Raw genomic sequence first — 17,882 nt, 5'->3', positions numbered from 1 at the left:
CCTATTCCCTATGAGCCCTGGCCAAAAGTAGTGCATTATATAGGGAATAGGGTGTTGAGCCCTGGCCAAAAGTAGTGCATTATATAGGGAATAGGGTGTACACTTGGGAGGCAGTCCCATGAGGGGAGCAAGAGGATAAACCATAAGGAGAAGAACGGAACAGAGAAAAGAGATTAAATATGTATTCAATAATGATATTTACCAAGATGAAAGACATTGGAGAGAAGAGGGAGGGGAGTGCTGTGTGTGTGTGTGTGTGTGTGTGTGTGAGAAGGGCAAGGAGATAGGGAGGGGGTTCCTCTAAGATGACATGTGCTCAGTGGACTTTGACCATAAGCTTTTTATTAAAAGAAACCATGAGCATTCTCATCTGTAGACAATAACAAAAGTGGAGCCAAATTTCTGCAGGGGACATGGAGGGGTGAGGAGGCTTATATGATTCTACGTGGCAGGAGGTGGAGTGTGTGTGTGGCAGGAGGTGGAGTGTGTGTGTGCAGGAGGTGGAGTGTGTGTGTGGCGGAGGTAGAGTGTGTGTGTGCAGGAGGTAGAGTGTGTGTGTGCAGGAGGTAGAGTGTGTGTGTGCAGGAGGAGGAGTGTGTGTGTGCAGGAGGTAGAGTGTGTGTGTGCAGGAGGAGGAGTGTGTGTGTGCAGGAGGTAGAGTGTGTGTGTGCAGGAGGAGGAGTGTGTGTGTGCAGGAGGTGGAGTGTGTGTGTGCAGGAGGTAGAGTGTGTGTGTGCAGGAGGTAGAGTGTGTGTGTGCAGGAGGAGGAGTGTGTGTGTGCAGGAGGTAGAGTGTGTGTGTGCAGGAGGAGGAGTGTGTGTGTGCAGGAGGTGGAGTGTGTGTGTGCAGGAGGTAGAGTGTGTGTGTGCAGGAGGAGGAGTGTGTGTGTGCAGGAGGTAGAGTGTGTGTGTGCAGGAGGTAGAGTGTGTGTGTGCAGGAGGTAGAGTGTGTGTGTGCAGGAGGTAGAGTGTGTGTGTGCAGGAGGAGGAGTGTGTGTGTGCAGGAGGTAGAGTGTGTGTGTGCATGCCCCACTGTTTCCTTGAAGACCTCCAGATTATAGAACCAAAACAACCCGGCTATGAAAAGCCAACTGATATTTATTCCTGATTATTATTTGACCATGCTTGTCATTTATGAACATTTTGAAAATCTTGGCTCTCTCTAATTCTCTCTTTCTTTCTCTCTCTCGGAGGACCTGAGCCCTAGGACCATACGTCAGGACTACCGGGCATGATGACTCCTTGCTGTCCCCAGTCCACCTGGCCTTGCTGCTATTCCAGTTTCAACTGTTCTGCCTGCGGTTATGGAACCGCCACCTGTCCCAGACCTGCTATTTTCAACTCTTAATGATCGGCTATGAAAAGCCAACTGAAAATTATTCATGATTATTATTTGACCATGCTTGTCACTTATGAATATTTTGAACATCTTGTCATAGTTCTGTTATAATCTCCACCCGGCACAGCCAGAAGAGGACTGGCCACCCCTCATAGCCTGGTTCCTCTCTAGGTTTCTTCCTAGGTTTTGGCCTTTCTAGGGAGTTTTTCCTAGCCAGCGTGCTTCTACACCTGCATTGCTTGCTGTTTGGGGTTTTAGGCTGGGTTTCTGTACAGCACTTCGAGATATTAGCTGATGTACGAAGGGCTATATAAAATAAACTTGATTTGATTTGAACTCTTGACGAGTCAGCGCCATTAGAAAACCTTACCATGGTCAGGGCGAGTACCAAATTGCACCCTATTCCCTTTATAGTGCACTACTTTAGACCAGGGCCCAACGGGAATAGGGTCTCATTTGGGATACAACCTGAGAAATGGGTTAGGAACGTTTTTTTTCTTCCCCCTTCTACTGTGTGCGGCTAACTAATGAGTGAGGTTTCTCACCTAGCTCTGCTCTAGAATGATTCATAACCAACAGAAGGACAGTAAATGTTTGGAGGCCTCGTGGAATTACAAGGCCGTTATTACAGACCCTGGGAGCATGTAGAAACTGACCTGGAGTAAGAAATGTGTTGTTGACTATCAACAATAAAATAAAAAAGTTTACTACTGATCTACCTACTCAACAACTAGATTTACGATCCTTCCTTCTCTCTGGGCCATCACCATTTCCTCCCTCGCTCTCTTCCTCCCCTCTGGGAAGAACAATAGTGAAGTGAAAGAGAGAGGGAGAGAGCAAGAGAGAGTTACATGGACCAGTGCTAACTTGTCTCACTGCACCAGGAAGGGAATGTACGGTAGTAGGTAGAGCCTGACCCGTTCACCACTCGCACCTCGTCAGCCTGGTGATGAATAGTGCTTGCTTACCATAACATTGTGCTATGGGGTCTATCACACATGGCTCCCTATTCCCTTTGGGGCTCTGGTCAAAAGTAGTGCACTGTATAGGGAATAGGGTGCCAATTGGGATGGAGCCTATGATTCAACCACAGCATTGAGCCATTTGACTACGTAAGCAACATAGTGAAGGAGGAGACAGTGTCTCGTAAACAGGAAGCATCCCCGAGGTTAGCCGTTTGTTTATTACTGCCATCAGAGACGACTGGATTGTATTACTTATCAGTGTCTTGTTGTGGCAGCAGCGCAGAACAGAGCAGACCGCTTCCAGAACCAGAAGCTAAGAACAGAGGCCTGTGTTCTAGAACCAGAACCATTTCGGTTCAGAACCAGATCCAAAATGGCGGCCGAGCATCACTCAGAATGAGGAGTGGGAGAGCCACTGTGGCCCTGATAGCTCAGTGAGGTGATGCATGGAAGTTCCGCCTGGCTTCGTCCTCATTTGGAGCTCCTTGTCCTGGGTTTGTAAAATCCTTGGCTGCCCACACCTTGTCTCGCCACTAAATCAAGTCACGTTTTGTCATCTACTGGTATAAAGCCTTGTTTCACACTTCATAGACGACAAGGTCACTGACCCCTGATTTACAAGCTAGTTGAGTTTACAGTTTACTCACTTTATACACTGATAAAAACACACGGGGAGGGAGACCAGCATGCCTGAAGTTCAGTAACACGCAGGCTCAGGGTACGTACACACACACACACCACTACTTACTTGGAGAGGGAGACACCTCCTGCTTTCCCTATGAGTTCCTCATGGTGAAGTACCGCCTCGTTCCAGGGAATGTCCAGGAATTTGAGCAGCGTCCTCATCCACTTCTCTGGATGGAGCACCAGCTGTTCGTAATGCACCGGCAGGCACTTGTCTGAGGCCTCCAGGCACTGAGTGTACATGGTCTCTATGGCCCTGTTCCACTTGGTCAGGCAGTCTCTGTAGCTGCCCAGGTCAAAGCCAGCGATCGTCACCTTACGCGAGATCATGGAATGGACCGAGGCGCGTCCGTCCCGGATCATTAGCAAGAATTTGGCGTGCGGGAAGATCTTAGCCAGGTAGGAGAGGGACTTCAGAGCAAAGGGGTCCTTGTTACAGAGAAAGTTGGCGGGCTCGCCGTGCTTTACGATGATCTCCAGGAGAAAGGCCTGCATGGCGGCGTCCAGGACCTCGTCCGTCACCCCGGCCTCGTCCAGACGCATCTTCTCCCTCCCCGACCGCGACCACATCTGTTTCATGGCCAGGATACGTGGAATAACCCTGGTCTCCTCTCCACACCGAACATCAGGGTGAGCATCAAGCATGGCTCTCATTAACGTTGTCCCACTCCTGGGAACCCCTCCAATGAACACTAGGGGCATGTCCTTGTTGTAGACGAATGGAACGGAGAGGTTATGGCCCCCGGGACCAGAGCCCCGCAGGATGGTGGAGGAGCTCAAAGAGCCCCCCAGGAGCAACCCTCTTGGCCCCTGAAGGCCCCCCAGAAGCCCTTGGTCCCCAGGCTGGCTGCTGCGCTCCTCGATACGGTGGTGACACTCCATGGCGTGACGACCCAAGTAGAAGACTGTGACTGAGCTGATGACCAGACAGGCCACCAGCAGGTTCTGCTTCAGCTTCATCATCATCACCATCACCATCTCAGGACCAGGGAGGGGGGAGGAAGGGAGGGGGAGGACAGAGGTGTACCAGATGAGGTAGTGGAAGAGGGGAGAAAGGAAGGTTAGGAGTAGCTGAGTGTCCCTCCTTTCAAGGTCGGCGATGGGGGGCAGAGCGTGTTGTGTGTTCCCCGGTGGTCAGCGCTCGTGGCGTGCCCAGCTCCATCAGGCCTGGGGAAGGACAGAATAAAAAACACATTATTACATAATATAATAACATAGTCTTGGTTGGAACAGTAGAACAGTGGAACAGTGGAACAGTAGAACAGTAGAACAGTAGAACAGTAGAACAGTAGAACAGTGGAACATGGCAACTTCAGGCAGATCCTGATAGAGATCTTGACATTCTAGATCATTTGTACACTGCTGGTAGAAATCAAGTTGAGGCTTGAACCAACAAAAGGTTGAAATGGCTCACTTCATATATGGTCCTAAAAAAAGGCCCTGTTCAGAAAAGCAAAAACACATCTTATTTTCAGCATTATACTGTACTGACCCATCTTGACAAAGAGAGCACAGTAAAACTATGAACTGAGCTGTACAAGTTATTTTGTATTGTTATTTTAGTTAAATACACACACGAAATTACCAAGGAATTCCTTATATCCAATGTAGGAATTACCCTCAACATAATTACAGATCCCCTCAGGAGAAATGTAGGCTACAGAAGTGACGCTCCACTTTCACCTCAGAAAGCTGTGATGAACACATTCTCTCTGTCTGACAAGGTTATGGATCTCACGCCAAAACCACTGTACAACTGTGGTGTAAGAGAAAGGCTAAGGCCGACATCATAAAGTTGTCAGAAAAACCATTGACACAGTCATGGCCCTCAGCTGACACAAGCCCATAGGAATGAATCCAGGCCACAGACTAGAGGCACAGAGAGAGGGAGAGAGAGACAGACACTGAGAGAAAGGGATAGAGCGAGAGACCGAGAGAGAGAGAGCGAACAGCTCCACTTTTCAGCAGTCGGGCTAAGTCTTAAGCATTTAGGACTTCCCCAGTGACACATTTAGCAACAAAAAGACGCAATGATTATATTTATCCCTCAGAGGGAAATCTCTATTTTACAACCATCTTGTTCTATTTTTCCCAACTCGTCTTTTTACTCGTTTCCCAGTGTTCAGTTTGTTTCTTGGGCTGAGAGAAACATTCCCGACCAGGAACGAGACGTCCAACCTCCGGCCTCTAATGTGTCCCTGAGCAGTTACACAGGCTCTGATTTACAGAGGTGGTGTGACATCACGTTACTCTGGGTCATTGCCACAGAAACAGGACCCATGAGTCCCAACATGTGAAGTTTATAGGAGCATATAAAATTGTGTCAAATTATTAACATTTTACCGACACAAAAAGATCCCACCATGTCGAACGAACAAAATGATCTGTCGGCATTTATAAAAAATGTACCAGAAACTGCTTGTTTCCATCACAGTTGTTGCGGGAAATTTAAAAATAAAAGAATAAACATGTACACGGTATGACTTTACTCGCATAAAAACTGTGGATGGAAACTTGGACACAGACAGAAAAGGGGTCTTAAACATTATCTAATAGAAAAACTTGAACAGGAAAAAACTTGAAGCCCATCTAATATCAACATTTATATTCCATTACTTGAACACCACAATGTTGAAGGCCCCTGCCATCTAATATCAACATTTATAATCCATTACTTGAACACCACAATGTTGAAGGCCCCTGCCATCTAATATCAACATTTATATTCCATTTCGCAGGAAATTTGCCTTCTGTAAAGTTTAAGAAATATTGCCTTGTGTCATGTCATTCCGATACCAAAAAACACACTTCTCTTAAAGATATATTCTAATTATTCTCCCTCGTGACAGAGGATTATGAACGTTCACAGAAGTAACGAGTTTAACTAGACCTACCAAATAGTGTTTTATTTGGATAACAATTTGGTTTATGAATTATTGTGATTAAAATGTGTCACTCTTATATAAAAAATGTAAAAAGATCGGTAATAGAATGAGTCTTGTTACATGCATAATGAGATTGTGGATAGTCAGATGATAATAGTAAAAAATAAAATAAAATACAACCCGGAAGCCAGCCGCACCAATGTGTCGGAGGAAACACCGTTTGGTCAGCTGGCGACCTGGTCAGCGTGCACTGTGCCCGGCCCGCCACAGGAGTCGCTAGTGCGCGATGAGACAAGGATATCCCTGCCGGCCAAACCCTCCCCTAACCCGGACGACGCTAGGCCAAATGGACCTCCCGGTCGCGGCCGGCTGCGACAGAGCCTGGGCTTGAACCCAGAGTCTCTGGTGGCACAGCCAGCCGGGAGATGGGCTTAGCATAGGCTAGCTCCAGGCTAATTGCTGCTTGCTTCGGGACAGGGGCGTTAGCCAGGAGAAGCCAATCGGATAGCAGCTAGCTGCGGAGATCCAGGTGAAGAGGTTAATAAGAGCTTGCGGTAGGAATCCGGTGACATGGAGCGCAGAGTGAAGGAAAAGCAGCCAACAAGTGCTCAGCATATGTGGGAACTCCTTCAAGACTGTTGGAAAAGCATTCCTCATGAAGCTGGTTGAGAGAATGCCAAGAGTGTGCAAAGCTGTCATCAAGGCAAAGGGTGGCTATTTGAAGAATCTCAAATATATTTTGATTTGTTTCACACTTTGTTACAATATGATTCCATATGTGTTATTTCACAGTGTTGATGTCTTCACTATTATTCTACAATGTAGAAAATAGTAAAAATAAAGAAATACCCTTGAATAAGTTTGGTGGTGTGTCCAAACTTTTGACTGGTGGTGGTAGTAGTGTATATATATATATATATATATATATATATATGACATACGTTTTCTGTCTGGGGCCCCCTAGCAGCAGGGGGCCCAAAGCAACCGCTTATGTCGCTTATGCCTAGAGCCGGCCCTGCACACTCCCCTTCCCTTGTCTCTTATCTTCTGTGACATTTGACTGACGGCTTTGATGGGTCTTTCTTGGCAAAGCTCAGCAAGGCATCATTAATCTCCTCTGACGACTGACTGACGCTACTCTCAAACACCCACGCATGTTGACGCAGAGTAAAACACCAGTCACACCTTATAAAACAGTAATGGATACACAGTAACAGACACGCACTTTATCTGTGATGCAGATGTAACATAATTGAAAAGAGCGATCACACACACACACACGATGCTGTCATCCTGCCCTTTCTCTCAAAGCCATTATTACAGGGGTTCAGGCGAGCCTTCGCACTTCAGCAAAGCCATTATTACAGGCTCCCCATTAGAGACATGTGCTCTGCAGCATACATTAGATAGTGTGTGTGCGCGCGGCATCCCGACAGCTAGCAACAACTGATAAGGTGACGGGAATTACAAAAGCAGAGAAAAGCACCGTCTCCTCAGACAGACTAGACGCTATGTTTGGCCTTGTGTTTAAGGCCATTGTCTTGCTGAAAAGGTGAATTCCTCTCCCAGTGTCTGGTGGAAAGCAGAATGAGACGGGCTTTCCCTCTAGGATTGTGTGTACTTAGCTCCATTACAATAACAACAAAAAAAATTATCTTGAAAAACAATCCAGTCCTTAATGATTACCAGCATGCCCATTGGGGATGGGATCCTTATTCTCCCCCCACAAAATTCAAATCACAGTGCAGTAGATATCACAAAGCATATTATTTTCTGTGTTACAGCCAAACTAGACAATAGGCTTTGAAGGCCTGGGGAAAGTTGTCATTTAAATAAAACCAGTGAGGAAGAGGCACATTTTAGGCTACTTTGGTGAATTTGCGAGGCGTGCAAGACAACACATCGTGAAATTCAGCTTAGGAGGTTTTCACGGGTCCAAAAAGTTCATTCAATCTTCCACTGATTAGATATCTCCTAACCTTTGCCACACAGGGAGGCTCTATGACTGTAGCCTATTGCCGCTGATGTCTTATGATTGGCCAACACCAATAATAACATACGCCACGCTCCCCTCTCGTGAAAAGCAAGCGCAGCACCATAAATTTTATAAAATGTCTCCTGCTCAGATCTGTACGGGCCCTTCTGTACAAGTCAGTTAAATGTACACATAACCGTTCTCAGGTAGTCGGGTACAGGTGGATCCCTGAAGACCTCTAATTCAGATTACCAAGACATACGCCCACCTCGGTTCCTTCTGCCTGACCTCCACGGTTCTTTCGTCCTGGGGCGTATTCATTACGCCGTTTCTGTTGCAAAACATTTCGGAACAGAAACGGGGAGGGACCTGCCTGAATTTGTCCAATAGAAACTGGTCGTTTTAGTTGCAAACTGTTTGGACTAATGATTACAACCCTGCTCTTACTCTTCGCTAACGATGCGAGCGTGTGTTCAGTCTTGGGCCTGTTGAGAGTAGAATATCCTAGCCTAATCATTGAGGATAGGCCTTGCTTTACGGAAGTTGAGAGACATTGCAAGCTAAGAAAAACTGCGAGATACAGCTTTTGACTGGCGAAAGATAAGCCTAGTGCAGGATTCTGACAGTCTGCCTGCTGGCCGACCTGCTTACACTGTGCCCCTCCCCTCGCTAGCTCACTACGAACAGATACAAGTGTTTGTGTTCTGGGAAGTACAGCAACTAAAACCAGTCTGCTCCGTTCCCCCCAAAAATACTGAATTTCAGGAGTCGATTCCTAGCCGAATCGAGTCTTAAAACGCAGAAGGTCGCCACATGGAGTCGACGTGCAAGGAGTTGAGAAAAAATATATTTTATTAATTAACAGTTGGGAAAATGTCAGAGGAAGGCAAGCGACAGCAGGGAAGTCCTGTATGGCAACACGTAGAGAAGTTAAATGAGAAGGAAATCCAAACTTTTGCAAGGTGGAATGGAGGAACATTAATGGCAGTACAGGTGTAATAGTTAAACCATCTGAAAGGGGACGTACTGTGAGACCCAAACCACAAGGTGGAATGGAGGAACATTAATGGCAGTACAGGTGTAATAGTTAAACCATCTGAAAGGGGACGTACTGTGAGACCCAAACCACAAGGTGGAATGGAGGAACATTAATGGCAGTACAGGTGCAATAGTTAAACCATCTGAAAGGGGACGTACTGTGAGACCCAAACCATTTCTGGCACCAGTACAGCTGCATTGAGATTTCATTATTCGTATAATTTTTATAGAAAATAAATGTTAAAAAGCCACCTAAACAATCACTTCTAGACCTATGTCTGTGCTTTAGACGTCAAAGAGAGAAGGAAAGTATTCCAACAGGGCCCTGGCCTCAAGTGAGTCTGGACTGAAGAGTTACTGTTTTAAACACTCGGTCTCAAGATGTCAACAGGGTGTGGTATGGTGCTGGTCCCTCCCTGTGATTGTTCACCCCTGAGTGACATCTGTTCTCCTCTGACACCATGGTGTTTGACAGACACTGGTTGTTTCCCCACTGGGGAAGATAACACTGATGAGCCAAGTGGTTGTATTACATCTCAGCAAAACTCCCTCTAAATGACAGAAGTAAACTAAATGAACAACTAGTAGAAACCTACATCCAATGAGACAAAACAATTGGGATGTCAGACTTAGGTCTAACCTCTTTTGAACATGTATCCTGCCGGCATTTCTGTATGAGGAACTCTCTCTTAACATTGCAGAAGAAGGCTGATGTGTAAATAACAGCTGTGTTTTTACAGCGTTTCAGTTAAGGTTACTAGGTGCGGCAGGTAGCCTAGCGGTTAGAGGAGGCAGGGAGCCTAGCGGTTAGAGGAGGCAGGGAGCCTAGCGGTTAGAGGAGGCAGGGAGCCTAGCGGTTAGAGGAGGCAGGGAGCCTAGCGGTTAGAGGAGGCAGGGAGCCTAGCGGTTAGAGGAGGCAGGGAGCCTAGCGGTTAGAGGAGGCAGGGAGCCTAGCGGTTAGAGGAGGCAGGTAGCCTAGCGGTTAGAGGAGGCAGGTAGCCTAGCGGTTAGAGGAGGCAGGGAGCCTAGCGGTTAGAGGAGGCAGGGAGCCTAGCGGTTAGAGGAGGCAGGGAGCCTAGCGGTTAGAGGAGGCAGGGAGCCTAGCGGTTAGAGGAGGCAGGGAGCCTAGCGGTTAGAGGAGGCAGGTAGCCTAGCGGTTAGAGGAGGCAGGTAGCCTAGCGGTTAGAGGAGGCAGGTAGCCTAGCGGTTAGAGGAGGCAGGTAGCCTAGCGGTTAGAGGAGGCAGGTAGCCTAGCGGTTAGAGGAGGCAGGTAGCCTAGCGGTTAGAGGAGGCAGGTAGCCTAGCGGTTAGAGGGGGCAGGTAGCCTAGCGGTTAGAGGGGGCAGGTAGCCTAGCGGTTAGAGGGGGCAGGTAGCCTAGCGGTTAGAGGAGGCAGGTAGCCTAGCGGTTAGAGGAGGCAGGTAGCCTAGCGGTTAGAGGAGGCAGGTAGCCTAGCGGTTAGAGGAGGCAGGGAGCCTAGCGGTTAGAGGAGGCAGGGAGCCTAGCGGTTAGAGGAGGCAGGGAGCCTAGCGGTTAGAGGAAGCAGGGAGCCTAGCGGTTAGAGGAGGCAGGGAGCCTAGCGGTTAGAGGAGGCAGGGAGCCTAGCGGTTAGAGGAGGCAGGGAGCCTAGCGGTTAGAGGAGGCAGGGAGCCTAGCGGTTAGAGGAGGCAGGTAGCCTAGCGGTTAGAGGAGGCAGGTAGCCTAGCGGTTAGAGGAGGCAGGTAGCCTAGCGGTTAGAGGAGGCAGGTAGCCTAGCGGTTAGAGGAGGCAGGTAGCCTAGCGGTTAGAGGAGGCAGGTAGCCTAGCGGTTAGAGGAGGCAGGTAGCCTAGCGGTTAGAGGGGGCAGGTAGCCTAGCGGTTAGAGGGGGCAGGTAGCCTAGCGGTTAGAGGGGGCAGGTAGCCTAGCGGTTAGAGGGGGCAGGTAGCCTAGCGGTTAGAGGGGGCAGGTAGCCTAGCGGTTAGAGGGGGGCAGGTAGCCTAGCGGTTAGAGGGGACAGGTAGCCTAGCGGTTAGAGGAGGCAGGTAGCCTAGCGGTTAGAGGAGGCAGGTAGCCTAGCGGTTAGAGGAGGCAGGTAGCCTAGCGGTTAGAGGAGGCAGGTAGCCTAGCGGTTAGAGGAGGCAGGTAGCCTAGCGGTTAGAGGAGGCAGGTAGCCTAGCGGTTAGAGGGGGCAGGTAGCCTAGCGGTTAGAGGGGGCAGGTAGCCTAGCGGTTAGAGGGGGCAGGTAGCCTAGCGGTTAGAGGGGGCAGGTAGCCTAGCGGTTAGAGGGGGCAGGTAGCCTAGCGGTTAGAGGGGGCAGGTAGCCTAGCGGTTAGAGGGGACAGGTAGCCTAGCGGTTAGAGAAGGCAGGTAGCCTAGCGGTTAGAGGAGGCAGGTAGCCTAGCGGTTAGAGGAGGCAGGTAGCCTAGCGGTTAGAGGGGGCAGGTAGCCTAGCGGTTAGAGGGGGCAGGTAGCCTAGCGGTTAGAGGGGACAGGTAGCCTAGCGGTTAGAGGAGGCAGGTAGCCTAGCGGTTAGAGGAGGCAGGTAGCCTAGCGGTTAGAGGAGGCAGGTAGCCTAGCGGTTAGAGGCAGGTAGCCTAGCGGTTAGAGGCAGGTAGCCTAGTGGTTAGAGGAGGCAGGTAGCCTAGCGGTTAGAGGCAGGTAGCCTAGCGGTTAAAGGCAGGTAGCCTAGCGGTTAGAGGAGGCAGGTAGCCTAGCGGTTAGAGGAGGCAGGTAGCCTAGCGGTTAGAGGAGGCAGGTAGCCTAGCGGTTAGAGGAGGCAGGTAGCCTAGCGGTTAGAGGAGGCAGGTAGCCTAGCGGTTAGAGGCAGGTAGCCTAGCGGTTAAAGGCAGGTAGCCTCCTATAACAAGTTATAGGATGCGATTTGGCAAACAACCATGGAAAAGTAGACAGTCGACCATTGCTCAACCTCGAGGAATATAAACAAGGTAGGATTCCTAAAGCCACTGGTCTGAATTCCAACTTGTTTCTCAGCTTTAGCAGCAGGCAGAAGGGTTTCACGTTTCACCTGGCTGAGCGTACCGAGCTGAAATGAACAATGCGTTTGTGTTAAATTAATTGAGGCTCTTTACTCCTGTTACAGATAGTGTATCCTCCTCTTGGAGTTCTCCCTTTTCTTTCATTGATTTGTGAAGGGGGGGGGGATTCTCTATGGACCCATGCTGAAAGCAGACCATCACATCAACACTTAATAACAAGGCAGGAAGTCTTTGTGTCTGTCTGTCTGTGGAATAAGGTTGGAGGCTCCAAAACTGAGGCCCTGCCATGACAGACGAGGGAGTGGGGAGAAGGGAGAGAACGGAAGCTGAGCCTACACGCTGCCGCGGCCCCTCGACTACGCGCTGCCGCGACCCCTCGACTACACGCTGCCGCGACCCCTCGACTACACGCTGCCTGTACCTTCTTGCATATTATTCAGCTTTTGTTGGAAACGTGAAAACATCATTTAGAAAGAAACCATTGATGAGATCAGAACTAAAGACTTGGACTCAGATCAACTAGGCCAAACAGAGAAACTATCACTTTACCTGTGGCAGCTCCAAGTTTCTGCCTCGGGACAATCACTGTGTTTAAAAAAAAAAATGACCTACCTGTGTCGGTCCTGATTGGATATCAGGTACATGCTTCACTTCCACAGGATTCTAACCTGCATCCCAAATGGCCCTTATTCCCTACACACAGAGAGCACGACTTTATTCCCTACACACAGAGAGCACGACTTTATTCCCTACACACAGAGAGCACGACTTTATTCCCTACACACAGAGAGCACGACTTTATTCCCTACACACAGAGAGCACGACTTTATTCCCTACACACAGAGAGCACGACTTTATTCCCTACACACAGAGAGCACGACTTTATTCCCTACACACAGAGAGCACGACTTTATTCCCTACACACAGAGAGCACGACTTTATTCCCTACACACAGAGAGCACGACTTTATTCCCTACACACAGAGAGCACGACTTTATTCCCTACACAGAGAGCACGACTTTATTCCCTACACACAGAGAGCACGACTTTATTCCCTACACACAGAGAGCACGACTTTCTTCCCTACACACAGAGAGCACGACTTTATTCCCTACACACAGAGAGCACGACTTTATTCCCTACACACAGAGAGCACGACTTTATTCCCTACACACAGAGAGCACGACTTTATTCCCTACACACAGAGAGCACGACTTTATTCCCTACACACAGAGAGCACGACTTTATTCCCTACACACAGAGAGCACGACTTTATTCCCTACACAGAGAGCACGACTTTATTCCCTGTGCCCTGGTCAAAAGTAGTGCCCTATAAATAAGGGAATAGGGTGCCATTCGAGATGTATCCCTAGATCAATCAGGCAGAACGGAACAGAGGCCGGAGCTTAACCTTTGACCCAACTGGTAATGCCACACATCACATCCTGTGAGAGAGCACCACCCAAATTACACCCTATCCCCTACATAGTGCACTACTTTGACCAAGGCCCATAGGGGAAAGTGTGCCATTTGAGACAGGCCTATTCTAAAAAGGAGGTCAGATTCTAGCATTGCCAATGGTCACTTCAGCACAATTCCAGTCAATGGCTTTATGACCTTTTTTGTTTTGAAATTTTAAGCCTACGTTGGAAGCTGCAAATCACCCATAGTTACTGTTGAGCCAACGCAAAACCCAAGACACACTTGAACTGTGGAATATATGATTTAGATGTTTTTCAAACTCAACAGGACTGGACTCCACAATCATTTGTACTGATGGAAGCGTCCAGATAACCCTAGAGTGAATTTAGAGAGACTAGACAACCAGGCAGGCAGCCGCAGCAGGACGTATCCACATAACACTAGAGTGAATTTAGAGAGACTAGACAACCAGGCAGGCAGCAGGACGTACCCACATAACCCTAGAGTGAATTTAGAGAGACTAGACAACCAGGCAGGCAGCCGCAGCAGGACGTATCCACATAACACTAGAGTGAATTTAGAGAGACTAGACAACCAGGCAGGCAGCAGGACGTATCCACATAACCCTAGAGTGAATTTAGAGAGACTAGACAACCAGGCAGGCAGCAGGACGTACCCACATAACCAGACAGTTATTTAAACCCGCCACTAAAGCCCTGTACAGAGCAGAGCTTTAACGGGTACCGGCAACATACCACGACCTCTGCTTCCAGTCACCGCTTACATACTGTTCATTGGTATGTATGAATGAATTGATGCTCCGCTCTCTAGTGCTCTCTTCTCTCCACACAGACACACATCATCACTTGCATTTAGGAATGCTGGATCGGGATGGCGAGCGATGATAAGTCAGACAGCAGCTGTGACGGATGAGATGGTAGGAAACTTTGGGACGAATTGGGAACGCCGACTGCAAGCCAGGCCTAATCGCCAAACATCAGAGCCCAACCTCACTAATGCTCTTGTGGCTGAATGGAAGAATGTTTCCCCGCAGCAATGTTGCAACATCTAGTGGAAAGCCTTCCCAGAAGAGTGGAGGCTGTTATAGCAGCAATGTTCCAACATCTAGTGGAACGCCTTCCCAGAAGACTGGAGGCTGTTATAGCAGCAATGTTCCAACATCTAGTGGAACGCCTTCCCAGAAGACTGGAGGCTGTTATAGCAGCAATGTTCCAACAACTAGTGGAAAGCCTTCCCAGAAGAGAGGAGGCTGTTTTAGCAAAGAGGGGGACCAACTCCATATTAATGCCCATGATTTTTGGAATGAGATGTTCGACGAGCAGGTGTCCACATACTTTTTGCCATGTAGTGCAGCTAGCTAGCTGAAAAAGTTGAGTGTTTATCTAAAATGTTCCTTCATTTCGATTTTAGCTCACATTGCTCTGGCTAGCATTAGTTGTTGATCATGTGCATATAGGGAAAGAGCCTACCTTTTAATGGGCTGTTTGATCAATAGGACTGTAAGGTTACCTAATGTAAGAGGATCTCTGTGGTATTTAGCTACATATTGGCAGAAGTCCATTCAAGTGTATTTTGACAAACACGTTCTAATTATCTAAAGTTGCGTGGAATACGGGCTGCGTAGGGTACGGGCTGCGTGGGGTACGGGCTGCGTGGGGTACGGGCTGCGTGGAATACGGGCTGCGTGGGGTACGGGCTGCGTCGGGTACGGGCTGCGTCGGGTACGGGCTGCGTGGGGTACGGGCTGCGTGGGGTACGGGCTGCGTGGAATACGGGCTGCGTGGGGTACGGGCTGCGTGGAATACGGGCTGCGTAGGGTACGGGCTGCGTGGGGTACGGGCTGCGTGGGGTACGGGCTGCGTGGAATACGGGCTGCGTGGGGTACGGGCTGCGTGGGGTACGGGCTGCGTGGGGTACGGGCTGCGTGGGGTACGGGCTGCGTAGGGTACGGGCTGCGTGGGGTACGGGCTGCGTCGGGTACGGGCTGCGTCGGGTACCATGTCACCAGAATATGAATAAACATAGAGTCTACTCCGTCTATGAACCACTTTCTCCCAAGAGTTCCATCGCTATAACAACCATGGGCTCACATTTTGTAATATGAGTCATATTTATACTATAATAACCACACAAATAGCTATTATACCATCCTCCCTGCTTGGTCTTTCGGTTATCGCTAATAGAGAGTTGAACTGGAGAACATCAAATATCTGGCGTCCACATTTCTTTTCAACATGACACAGAGAAATGAGAAGTTTTGTCAACAGCTGTAGGAATGGCCTGTAATGGAAACACATTCATGTTAACCCATTCCTTCAGTTGTGGTTACTGCAGACTGCTGATAGCAAAACATCGGAGGTAGACCTACTTCATCGCTGGTTGCCGAGACTCAAAAAGATTGGTCTTGAGCAATTGGGCTCCATATAAGGCCTTGAAGGTCAAGTGTAGGAGGCATCCCTTGGAACACTTTAACACATTATCACGTTTGCATAATTCCGTCCAACATAAATCCTGTGCAACGCTGACCAGTAAGGATTACACCGCAATAGTCTACATACAAGATATCGTCTGATGTGGACATATCCAAGGTAAAAAACTAACGACGTGATTTTACCTGCGGTACCTACGTCAGTCTTCCGTTTACACAACCCTCCGCTACAGAGACATAGGTCGATCATCACCCCCCCCCCCCCCAATCATCATCAGCATCAGCAGCAATGTTTGCTGTTTAGTTGTGCACACATCAACAGTTACCATTGTTTAAGATACGCGCATTATTTATAGGCTGCATAAAATGTTCTGGTTAAAAACACGTTACTTCCAATACGTAGACAAAACCCTCGATTAATGTAGCTGTCTAATTGACATGGGCTTGACAGATCATGTTTATCGTTACGCCAAGACGTGATACATGTTCAGCCTTCATACACCGGGCGGCACGTGCTAAAACGTTTCTACAGTGATGCAAAGCTATCAGCGCATGTCAAAGAATGACGAATTATAGATAGATCGGAGCTAAAAACGACATAGTAAAAAAGACTTCCGAATGAGTTATGCTCAGAATGTGCAGTGATTGGTAGCCTACTAAGTAGACAGTCGCGGTTAGCGGCGCTGATGCTGGAAGAGAAGAGCAAAGGAAGAAAGAAAAAAAAAAGAGAGGAACATTTCTCCACTGTCGCAATCTTCTTTCCTTTGATAAAATACAAAAACACCCACCTAAATGTAGAGGATCCAGCGCGGGGGAGAGTTGATCAAGCTGCGTATCTAATGGTTGAACACCGTTACTCGTACATTCCATCCGATCTATTTGCTCCCTTGTTGTTCCACTGATCGCGACACACACAATTACTTGTTCCTGCTTTCTTTTCAATTGTATCGCCGCAAACGCGTCACCCCTTACTTTACTAGAGTCTGGTGTAATCATTAGTCCAAACAGTTGCGTTTTGCAACGAAACCGAAAGTTTCTATTGGATAAATTCAGGTAGGTCCCGCCCCGTTTCCTTCCATTTGCTTCCGTTTTAGAAACGTTTTGCAACAGAATGGATGTAATGAATATGCTCTTAGTGGCCTGAAATTGCAAGCCGGTTTGCGATTGGACCACCCGCAGAAGACGATTCATAATGTGTCATGGTAGAGGATTGGTTAAATGCTTTGAAGGGTGGGGTTAGAATGTACCCACGCTTTTAAAGAGACAGTGGACTCCATTTGAAATATTGGTGCGACAGCTCACTGCAAAAATATCGGAGTATAATAAAACTAACAGTACATTTTATTTAGATACATACAAATGTAATAATTGATTTACTCTTCCAATGATTTAAGTCCACAACCACAACGTTGTCAATCTAATTATAGGCTACAGATGTTCCTGGAAAAAATAATGTTCATTTGCATATTCACACAAGATAATTTAAGATCATTTTGAGTTTTAATAAATTATGACATTTTAATCAAGTGAATTAAATAAGTAATCAATCACACTATATTACAGGCTAAACCTCAACCGAGTTGTTAGATGCTTTGCCAGGTTTAAGTCTCCAGTTGTACATGCCCTTGAGGTTTTGTTGCTCTCTATCTGATAAACAAGGCTATAAAAACAGTAGACAGACAGAACACTAACGTCCCATAAAGATACTGTTACACTGCTGTATGTATGTGGCTGCTGACTTTGTGTGGGTCTGGAACATGGTAGAAGGAGAGCAGTGGAAGCTGCTGAAGGGAGGACGGCTCATAATAATGGCCGGAACGGAGCTGGGTGTTTTATGGATGGGTCTCTCGGTCTCGGTCTCGGTCTCGGTCTCGGTCTCTCTCTCTCTCTCTCTCTCTCTCTCTCTCTCTCTCTCTCTCTCTCTCTCTCTCTCTCTCTCTCTCTCTCTCTCTCTCTCTCTCTCTCTCTCTCTCTCTCTCTCTCTCTCTCTCTCTCTCTCTCTCTCTCTCTCTCTCTCTCTCTCTCTCTCTCTCTCTCTCTCTTTCATTCTCTCTCTCTTTCATTCTCTCTCTGTCTCTCTCTTTCATTCTCTCTCTCTTTCATTCTCTCTCTGTCTCTCTCTTTCATTCTCTCTCTCTTTCATTCTCTCTC

At 48.0% G+C, this 17,882-nt stretch overlaps 1 protein-coding gene across 3 annotated transcripts in view; it reads right to left on the bottom strand.

Moving 5' to 3' along the window:
- The window catches only part of LOC139548401 (protein-tyrosine sulfotransferase 1), an 86,723-nt gene extending 70,003 nt beyond the window's left edge, over positions 1 to 16,720 (bottom strand). Inside the window, exons 1-2 of one of the 3 annotated variants that reach the window (XR_011669704.1) lie at positions 16,520 to 16,720; positions 3,052 to 4,154 (exon numbers count right to left, since the gene is read on the bottom strand). Coding sequence is in view for 2 of the 3 variants with exons in the window: in XM_071358076.1 (XP_071214177.1) it covers positions 3,052 to 3,965 (914 nt within the window). In the remaining variant the exon portion in view is untranslated. The remainder of the gene's footprint in view (positions 1 to 3,051; positions 4,155 to 16,519) is intronic. The other 2 variants (XM_071358076.1, XM_071358077.1) reach the window with 2 other exon arrangements.
- Positions 16,721 to 17,882: the final 1,162 nt, after the last annotated feature.

Source organism: Salvelinus alpinus, chromosome 21 (genome assembly GCF_045679555.1).
Source record: "Salvelinus alpinus chromosome 21, SLU_Salpinus.1, whole genome shotgun sequence".
NCBI classification, from domain to species: Eukaryota; Metazoa; Chordata; class Actinopteri; order Salmoniformes; family Salmonidae; genus Salvelinus; species Salvelinus alpinus.
The sequence above is the reverse complement of the archived record's forward strand: the minus strand, read 5'-3'. Positions and strand labels throughout refer to the sequence as shown.